We start from the raw sequence: 9,833 nt of genomic DNA, 5'->3' as shown, positions 1-9,833 counted from the left end.
TGACAACCTGACATTGGTGATCGATCCATTAGATGAGTGTCGTCAACACAGGTAAGAGCCCATTTGGCTTATTTCATAGTTATAACTATTATATCTATTTCACCAGTTGAAACTGTACAATACAGTACTACAACATTGCAGCAGATTTCCTTGATACTAATTACAGTGACTTATTCCAAGTACTTGGTACACTAGTATAGTCCAGTATATGCTAGTAACAATAGCATCCAAGTGCTAGCCACATCTGGGCTTGGGTGAGACCCGAACTCCATGGTTAGGAGCCTGACCAAGCCAATGACAATCGTCAAACGAGCAATGAGTTCCACTGAACGGCAACTCGACATCAACAGATCTCATGACCATAGGTCCCCAAGCAGGTGTACCATCCTCGTACGAGTTATGAGTCAGTCTTTGAATGTCAGTTCCATCCGATCTAGCTATGAAGATGTCACCGTACGGCTGGTAGTGATGTGGGTTGGATATGGGTTCAGCTGACACAGCTGCGTAGTCAGTCGTGAATGTGATGCTCTTCGAGTCGGGACTGAACCATGGGTGGTTTGTCCTTCCGCCTTCGCCACTATGGAGCACTTTCTTGAGTCCGGTGCCATTGGGGTGTATGAAGTAGATTCCAAAGCTCCCTCCACCTGGGTTGTCTCGGTCGGAAGCAAATGCGATCCACTCACCATCCGGAGACCAGTTGCACATGGTGTCTGTCCACGGCCCCTCCGTAAGTCTACTCAGCCCACCTTTCTCTCCCTCCAAAGCATCCATGACGTAGAGGTTCTTGTGACCAGATCGTCCCGACCTGAACACGATCCATTTCCCATCTGGAGATGGGGATGGAAATGCATTGTTTTCACCGCCAAATGTAAGTTTTTTGTACGAATAAGTAGAACCCATTTCACCGAATTCATCTATCTCGTCAACGTTAATGGAGATGATATCGACTTGTGCACTCTCTGGAGCGAATGTCGGACCAATGCTGGTGTACACGACTCCCTTTCGTTTCCAGTCCCAAGCAGTAGTGAAGGCAGCACCAGAGAAGACCTCTCGTTTGCCTGACCCATCTTTGTTCACAACATAAAGACCGGGGATCGAAACATAAAGACCGGGAGTCGAAACATAGGCAATGCGGTCCCCTTCGGGAGAGAAGGAAGGGAACGACCCATCTATTCTGAACAGAGATACCTCCCGAGACGGGATTTTGACATTCTCCAGAAAAAGAGGACTGTTGCCTTTTCCTCCATTACCACTCCCTCTGCATCTATGGTATCCGACCTGACTCCCATCGGGGGAGATAAACGGGTTGAAGTGATGGGTTTTGGGCGAGACGGATCGAGTTAGCTCTATGAACTCCTTCCGTGCCAGGTCGAACAGCTCGATATGGCGGAAATCTGAAGTGGGTCTCCTTGTGGCCAAGGCAATGAAGCTCTTGTTCCCCATAGAAGCAGCAGGGGTGAAAGCATGAAGACCCGGTGGGGTGACCCGTTCGATTACTATCGACCCGGTCTGAATCGTCCCCTTTCGAGGTAGAATTGCTCTATAAACACTCCACCATCCATCATCACTACTGCGATGAAAATAAAGTGTAAATTCATCGACCCAACAAGGCCAACCGCCATACTCCACCACTTTGACCCGTTTCGATCCGTCACTGGTCCTGAAGATATAGATATGGGTTTTGAGATCTTCAACCTCACCATCCCATCCTCTCTCCCCAGATGAAGCCACAGCCGTCCAAATCCCAGATGGAGAGATTGAAGGGCTGATATCGGCTACCCCATAAGGAGTTAAACGCCTAGTCTTGCCTGTTCTGAGATGAGTCGAGTACACAGCAGCCCAGCTCTTTCTGGGTTGACCCGAATCCTCATGGGTCGAAACATAGATAAGATAATCACCTGAGATTGAAGGTCGATCTTTCATAGAAATTCGACCGTTGCTTTGTTCTGGGTGTAACAGAGGAATCTGAATTCGAGCTGGGATTTGAAGAGCTGATCTTTTTCTGGGTTTGATGTTGGTGAGAGTATCATAATAGTATGCATCGAGATATATGTTAGAAAAACCTTGTCTCTCTGTGACATAGAGGAGTTGTTGCAAAGGAGATAAGGTTTGGTTTGAGAGGAGAAGAGAAAGGATTGAAGATGAGGTGGGAGAAGGGAAGTAGCCGTTAAAATTAACAGATTGCCCATCTGTGACTTGAAGTTCATCGTTTTGGTTCCTTGTGTGGAAGATTGGGAGAGTGAAGATGTCGAAGGTGTACCGTGTTCTCCCCAACGTAGCAAAGACTATACTGCTGCTGCTTACATCGTTAGCGTCCGCCGCTGTAGAGAAGAGGAGGAAGAGATAGAGGAGACAGAAAGATGATGATGGATGCTTCATCAGTGCTGGGTGCATTTGCTCAGTTTGTGTTGTTGAAGACTGACTGGACTGGAGGTTCTTATGTTGAGGATGATTGGATCCACTACATCCGGAAGTTGGTTTTGGATATCAAATCTAGTTTAGCTCACTGTGAGATACATTTGGTTATAATTATAAAGAGACTCGTAAATTTTCTGCAATGGGCTTTTTATATAAATTACCATAGATATATTTCTAACCCATGCTTTAAATATTTCAAGAGCCATGCAAATTAGGTTTTTGTCGGGTATATTTTTCGTAATGCACCAAACGATAACACTTGGCACATTGGGATCGAAAAAAGGTTAGAGGGTACCGAACTTCTGTATCCGAGTCCGACGAAGTGAGGAATTTCGGATAGCTCGGATTACATCTTTTGAAAGTGGTTGAACCTCGGTGGGTGGAGAAGATAGAATCGGAAGTGAGACAAAGAAGATTGGTCGATAAAATGGGTAGGGACATGGCAGAGACAAATTTGGATGATCTCAATTTTAGGGGGAAACTCCTAGATGGAAGGAGGGAATAAGAACGGAATCTGGGCTGTATACATTCCTAATTTAAAAGAGCCTATTAAAACAGATTAAAATGGACTTGAAAGCATGATCAAAAGGGCTCATAAGTTTGAACTCTATAAATACATGGGTAATGTACGCTTAAACGTGCATTCTCCTCTCTCCTAAATCCTATGTTTTTTTTATCTTGGTACTTTATTCTGAGTTGGGGGCCAGAGAGGTGGTGTTGGAGGCACACCTAAAAGCATAGGAGGTAGAGATCAAGAGGCACTATCACAAATCTCAAGGTTGTGTAAATTTTTGCATCTACAATTTTCAATAAGGGTGCAAAAGCCATGCAATCAAGGTGAAGCCAGGATTTTCTATCAACGAGGGCTAAGTGCTAATAATGATGGACTGTTGATCTTTGTTTCTTTCTATGCCCAAATTGGATTTGTCACCAGAAATCCTCAACTTGGAGTGAAAAGGCATAATGGCTGCCCATTTCATGGTTTTAAAACTTGTTTTGACATCTCGTCTCGTCCATGATTGAGATCGAGTGGCTTTGGATGACTCATCTGATTTATTCGAGTCGTCGCATTCAACAATGAACGCCCTCTGCCTTATTTGAGAAATACATTTGGTTTGACATGACTTGTCTATCCTACTCATTGGTGGACAATCATCTCGATCTCAGTCTCGGACAAGATTTAAAACCACGGTTCACTTCCCCCGATATGCGGAATGAAGTCCCAATGGAAGCAAGTAGAGGTTGATTGTCCCTTTTGCCAATCATGACCCTTACCTTTAAGTGCCTTGAGATTATTGGAAATTGTGATTTTCATTCTCTAACATAAATTTTAGGATGTTCAAGGAAATTGTATATGAATCAAGGAGGAGGTGAAGCTTATGGCTTAGGTGTCTAGAACATGGTTTTAAATCTCATCCGAGACCGAGATGATTCGTCTTGGTATTGTCCACCAACGAGAAGTATAGACGAGTCATCTCAAACCTGATGTGTTTTTCAAATAAGGCAGAGGGTGTTCATTGTTGAACGAGACGACTCGATCTCGTTCATGGATGAGACGAGATGTCAAAACGAGTTTTAAAACCATTGTCTAGAAAGACCTTGATGGCTAAACTACACATGAATCATAAACTTAATTACCAATAGACAATCGCATAAAAATTCATTGACCATCAAAAGAACAAAAGTCATTATGATTATAAGTCAAATTATTAAATTTATGGGCATATATATAAAGAAACCTTTTTTATAAACAACAAACAAATGGTAATAGTTTAAAATAATCCTTATTGACAATTAAAATGCCTGAGTTTCGATGACTTTATCGATAATTAGAAAATCGCAGTCAAATTAATAGAAATTCAGTTGAGTCAACCAATTTTAATATTTTATTTCTATGAGATAAAAATATTTTACGATTGAACTTCTAATAATCCACCTTGTAAAATGACTTTAAATTTTGATATTTATCTCGTCTCGAACCCATTGATACTGGATTTTGACTCACCTGAATCATCTTATTCTGAACTATATAAACCATTTAACTTAATTTGTAATTGTTTTTAACATATATTTATACTTAAATAATAATAATTTTTTAAAATAAGATTCATAAGAAGTCATTCAGTAAATAAATTATTTTGTTAAGATAATACATATTTAACTTACTAAAAATTAATTCTTTAATTAAAGAAGACAAAAACCCAGTTGATTTGGCCAAGTTTTATTGGCTTGTCGATATTTTCAAAATATTGGGCAAGCCATAGCGGATCTTTGACTATTTAATGTGAATGATGATTCACATTGAATATCTTACTCGTTCATGAATGATACCAAGATGAGTTATAATAATTGTGTCACAATAAATTTACGTAACATAGATTTCATAAAATTGGGTTGGGTCTTGGTGACTCATCAAAAATGACTCATGGATATCTCAATTGCAGACACCTCAATTTGCACAAACCTAACTCTAGAAGGCCATAAAAAGTGTGTTTTAAATCATTTTGCAATCAAAAGGCCATTTATTTTAAAAAATCCAATCTTTTTCTAAGTGAAAGCCTAAGGCCCTTGTTTGGCCCATGGGTTAAAAAATAAACAAATTCTCATTCTATTTTCATCTGTTTCTAAACTTCATCCATGTTCAACCTAAAACCTAGGCCCACCTTTCAAGTCCAACAAATCCAAAGCCCAATTTTCTAAACCATTTCCAATCTAATTCTCAAACTATCCAATTCCCTAACCTAATCTAATCCTAAATCAAATTCTTAGCCAATCCAAACTTTCGAAATCCTAAAAGCCTAAATCAATCCCCTACTCAATTGCTAGCTCTTAGCCAAAGTCAAACTCAAACCCAAGCCCGATAGCATACCCACGTCCATTCCTAAACTCAACGTAGCACTATTTCAAATCCCAAATAAAGTTCAAGCTCATGTCAAAGTCCAACAAAGCACAAAATCCCATTCTTACAAAATCATGTGTCACCATCTCATTTACCCTCTCAAATCCAATCAACCTAATATCATCATCAACTTCGAAAGTTACACAATCCCACATGTCATAACTTAAACCACATTATTTTTTTTTTTAAATCTCATCACAAATCATCTTATGGTTTTCGGAAGTATAGGATCGACTTTGAGGTTACCACGTGTTTAAGGTGATAAACTACGAAAAAGTTGGGCACATCCAACAAAGTTATAGATTACAATCTAAGTTAAAAGAACAAGAGTCGTGATCCAGAGCAGGGCCTTTGTTCCAATAGTAAAATATGATATCTATGTGGCAATTGTTTATTGGAGAACAAATATATTGGACTATGTGCCATTTAAAAAAAAAAAATGTCTTATTAGGAGCCCAATGTATCTTAAACTCCTACCAAAACTATTGATCCTGACACAAAAGAAATATTCAAAGACCCAAAAGAACATAAAAGATGGAGGGAGTGAAAGCTGATATGACAGAAGAGTTCCATTAGAGAGAGAGTAGGATGTAGCAATATTTTCCATCATATAACAAATACAAACCGAATGATCTCTAGGGCCCACCTCTTGGATGGATCATATAAAAAATATTTTAATGTCTTATCTAGATCTTGGATGTATCAGTGTGAAAAACAGATAATATGATGTCGAACATATTTTAGAATACACATGGGAAGCATTATATACTCTCTCCTATTATATATATATATATATATATATATATATATATATATATTATTAAAAGGACATTCAGATCGCTCTCCTAAATACTTACTGTTACTTAATTATTATCGTCGTCCTAAGATACCAAATGATGTTTTGGTGGGGTCCTCCTATGGGTCAAGTGATCAAACTTGATAGAGAAAATAATTTTGACAGGAAAATAGTACCTCCTTGTACGTATGGTGGTGGTGATCTTCAATTTAATCGCTTTTCTATAACAGCAAAATGGGTCATATTTGTAGATGCGGATTTTCGCTCTACTTCGAGATGCTCTTCCTCCCTTTCGTAGTCCGCTCGGATCTGCCAAAGAGTCCACTCCGACGCCCAAGTCAGAGATTTAGTATAAAAGAAATTAAAGTTTGAATGGGGGAAAACAATCATACCTTTTAGCTCATGTGTCCATCTATCTATATAGAGATGAGACCTTAGAACTTAAATGGACCCCACTACCGATTTTACCCTTCTCCAACTTAGAAGGGGATTTTAAGACGTATCTCGTACATATTTTGTATTTTCTACCAAGCTTACTCTCGTATATCCATACCAAATTCGAATCCCTAGGTGCCACGTGTCACCCTCAGTTCCTAGTGTGAAATATCCTCCACAATATTAAATAAAAATCAACCTGATTTTTAATTATTCGATTTCAAATCTCATCAGATACCGATAAGACTCTTGTCGTTCACCAATGAAATGGATTTACGTAAGTCTCAAACTTCACATCATCTCATAAGATAAATGAGATGACCTGAAAAATATTTTAAACAGAGATTTACTAGACAGACCTATGTTTTGCAATTCTATTACAAACTCTCTCTTGCTTCATCAAGTTTGTTAGCCTATCATGACAAACTTAGTAAGATTTCAAATATTACTGAGGGTTGTTGGGCCTATATGAATTATCAAATTAGAAATCCAATAATACAGAATTCTAGTTTTCATATAAAAACTTAGCTTCAAAAACATTTTTATTAAAAAATAGTCTTTTTTAGCTTTATCGTAGGTGTTGAAAATGAATGGTTACTGAACTCTCAAATTTAAAATTAAAATTTAACGATAAAAATTAACCCTTTTTTCTTTCTTTTTTATTTCATTTGATTCTTATAATTTTTTTTTCCTTTATGACCTTGTGACATCATATCATGTTTTTGGATGTTACAAATTGATGCTATTAGAAATCATTCCAAGGTATGTTGAGTAACAAATTAACTTCATAAATTTACATTTTAAGACGTGAATCCCCACTGAAGGTTTGCTTGGTAACAAACTTGATAAAGTGAGTTTTGGTGGGTGATGAACTTCATAAACTAAGCTTTCCTTGGAGTTGTCAGAAGGCCAAGGGAGTGTTTGTAATAAAAATGCAATAGTTAAGTCTGCTAGGTAAATCTCTCTATTTTAAATATCTCACTCAAGTCAATAAAACTCAGCCAAACCAACTAAAATTCTGTATATTTTAATTAAAATAATTATTTTTATCTAAAATTTAATTAAATAACATATGATTTTATTAATTAAACACTTTCTATTCTATCTTTTATATATATATATATATATATGTGAATAAATAATTGTTACCCTGAATTAAATGGTTTATTTTGACAATAAACGAGACGAGATGTCAAACCAAAATTTGAAACGTCCTAGTCTAGGGTCTTTCGCCTATTATGACGACCATAATTTTAAAACTCAACTTGACTCTGGATGTTCATTGAGTCAAATCATCTTGATGACTCGACTCAATTCAAGCAAGTAAAAAAAGTATGTAATAAGTTTAGAGAGTTACTATTGTGTACAATTCTTTGGTGATATAGATAGGAGTTGGTGTGGACTTAGTAAACGTTGGTGTGGCAATAGCAGATTCCTAAATTTATGAAGTACTTAAAAGGCTTCTTTTCACATTGGAGAAAATCCTCCCTTTTTTTTTTTTTTTTGTGGTTGTAAAAGCTTTCTTGTTGCTAAAGGAGATCAAAGCGAGACTTTCGATCTATGTCTTTTACATTTTCTTAGTAGTCGAAGTCAGATTATTCGCTGTTTCAATCAAACCATCATTAAAGCGGATCGCATACAATTGAGGACTTATGGAAGATATTCGATATCAACTTCCCTTGGTGGTAGGGGGAATTCTAGCACACCATTTCCAAAAGATGACCACACTACACTTATAAAGTCTTCGTTAGAAAAATCTTAGTATTTCGGTCCCAAGTGGAACAAAATTTTAATATTTTAAATAAAGATTATATATTCTTCAACTATCAATCAAGTTTTTTATATGAGTCGAAGAATTTTAGGGTGACTCGGCAAGTTTTCTTCAAACAAGTTTTATGGTAGTAGGGTCTAGTTAAGTTGGAGAAATTTCGAGGCATGTGGATGAGTTTTAAAATGTGATTATGATTTATGACTAAAAAGTAAAACCTAGGTGGGCATGGCTATTAAGACGGACTAAGATAAAAATAAATAAATTCCGAACACAATAGCTAGAGATTTATAACTCAAATTCACGGATAGTCAAGTATCGTATATCATCAGAATCACTTCCTCGAGATGATTTATAAGTGATGGTGAACACAAGGAGGATCAATACCCCAAGTTCTTGTGCTCTAAACCCATTTTGTTAATTGGACCTGCCCTCAAGCATGCAGAGTCCAAGGACATCCTAAGCTATCCCCAAAAAATATATATATATATATTTAAGACACTTTTCTTTTAAAATTAAGGCCACTATCATGTATAACTGGTGTAGCCCAGCCCGACCTGCCACTTAAACAGGCCGGGCTTGGGATTGGGCTTGATAATATTGATTAGAACCCAACAAGACCCAAATTCTTTTTATTATAAATTTATTTTTTATTATAACTAAAAATTGTGTAAAATTAATTTTTTTATAAATAATATTCTTATTGCCAAAAATATGCTGCGTCCATCATTCCCCAAAATCTTTTATTCCAAATTTATTTAAAATTGATTATTATTATTATTATTACAGTTAAATAGTACTTCAAAAAAATAGTATTTTGAATCCAACACATTCAAAATTCTTTTCTTTCTTTTCTAAATATATTTCAAAATAATTATATTGTAAATAATAAAGTTTTATGTCTCAAAAAATTTACAAATTTGTTTAAAATTAATTATTATTTAAAGAAGAAAGGGTACAATTACAGAATTACTTTCATATAATATTTCAAAAAATAATAATTTTTTTTTTTTTATTTCAACACATCTGAAGTGCCTGCAACCCATTCCTTCTGCTATCTATTCTACCCCCAAATGCAAATTCTTAGTGAGCATTGTTTTACCGTCCCTTATGGATCAATTTATTATGAGATCCAGTGTGACTAGAAGTATAGTTTGTAAGATCTCGCTCAAACTGCTTGAGAGAAGTATTTCATGACGAGTAAATCACTTACAAGATGGACTTTAGACCCATAACTCAGTTGGTTTGACACGTCGCTAAACAACTTTGAGGTTGTGGGTTCAAGTCTAGCTTACCCATACAAAATAAAAATAGAATATATCTAATAATCTTAGTGTTGTATAATTAAAATTAAAGTAGCTAATTCTAGCCCAACTATAGTCAAGTCATTTTGAGATATAAATTGAACTCATGTAATGGGGTAGGGCATCCATAGGAGAATTTCATACACGATTGCATTAAAGTTCTAAGCATGGAGCATGTGCATTGTTTTTTTATTTTTGTGTGCCATTTTTGCT

The 9,833-nt window shown here is 36.5% G+C and overlaps 1 protein-coding gene across 1 annotated transcript; it reads right to left on the bottom strand.

Moving 5' to 3' along the window:
* Positions 1–46: 46 nt before the first annotated feature.
* LOC147406684 (uncharacterized) lies at positions 47–2,494 on the bottom strand. Its single transcript, XM_086434837.1, has one exon. It carries the CDS (start codon positions 2,392–2,394, stop codon positions 235–237), a length of 2,160 nt encoding a protein of 719 aa, XP_086290963.1. The 5' UTR covers positions 2,395–2,494; the 3' UTR covers positions 47–234.
* Positions 2,495–9,833: the final 7,339 nt, after the last annotated feature.

The sequence above is a fragment of the Akebia trifoliata genome, chromosome 3 (assembly GCF_017979445.1).
Source record: "Akebia trifoliata isolate Shusen 1 chromosome 3, ASM1797944v1, whole genome shotgun sequence".
Taxonomy (NCBI): Eukaryota; Viridiplantae; Streptophyta; class Magnoliopsida; order Ranunculales; family Lardizabalaceae; genus Akebia; species Akebia trifoliata.
The sequence above is the reverse complement of the archived record's forward strand: the minus strand, read 5'-3'. Positions and strand labels throughout refer to the sequence as shown.

Excerpts from the sequence above, each read along its gene's own strand:
- LOC147406684 (XM_086434837.1), bottom strand. The coding sequence starts at position 2,394 with ATGCACCCAGCACTGATGAAGCATCCATCATCATCTTTCTGTCTCCTC.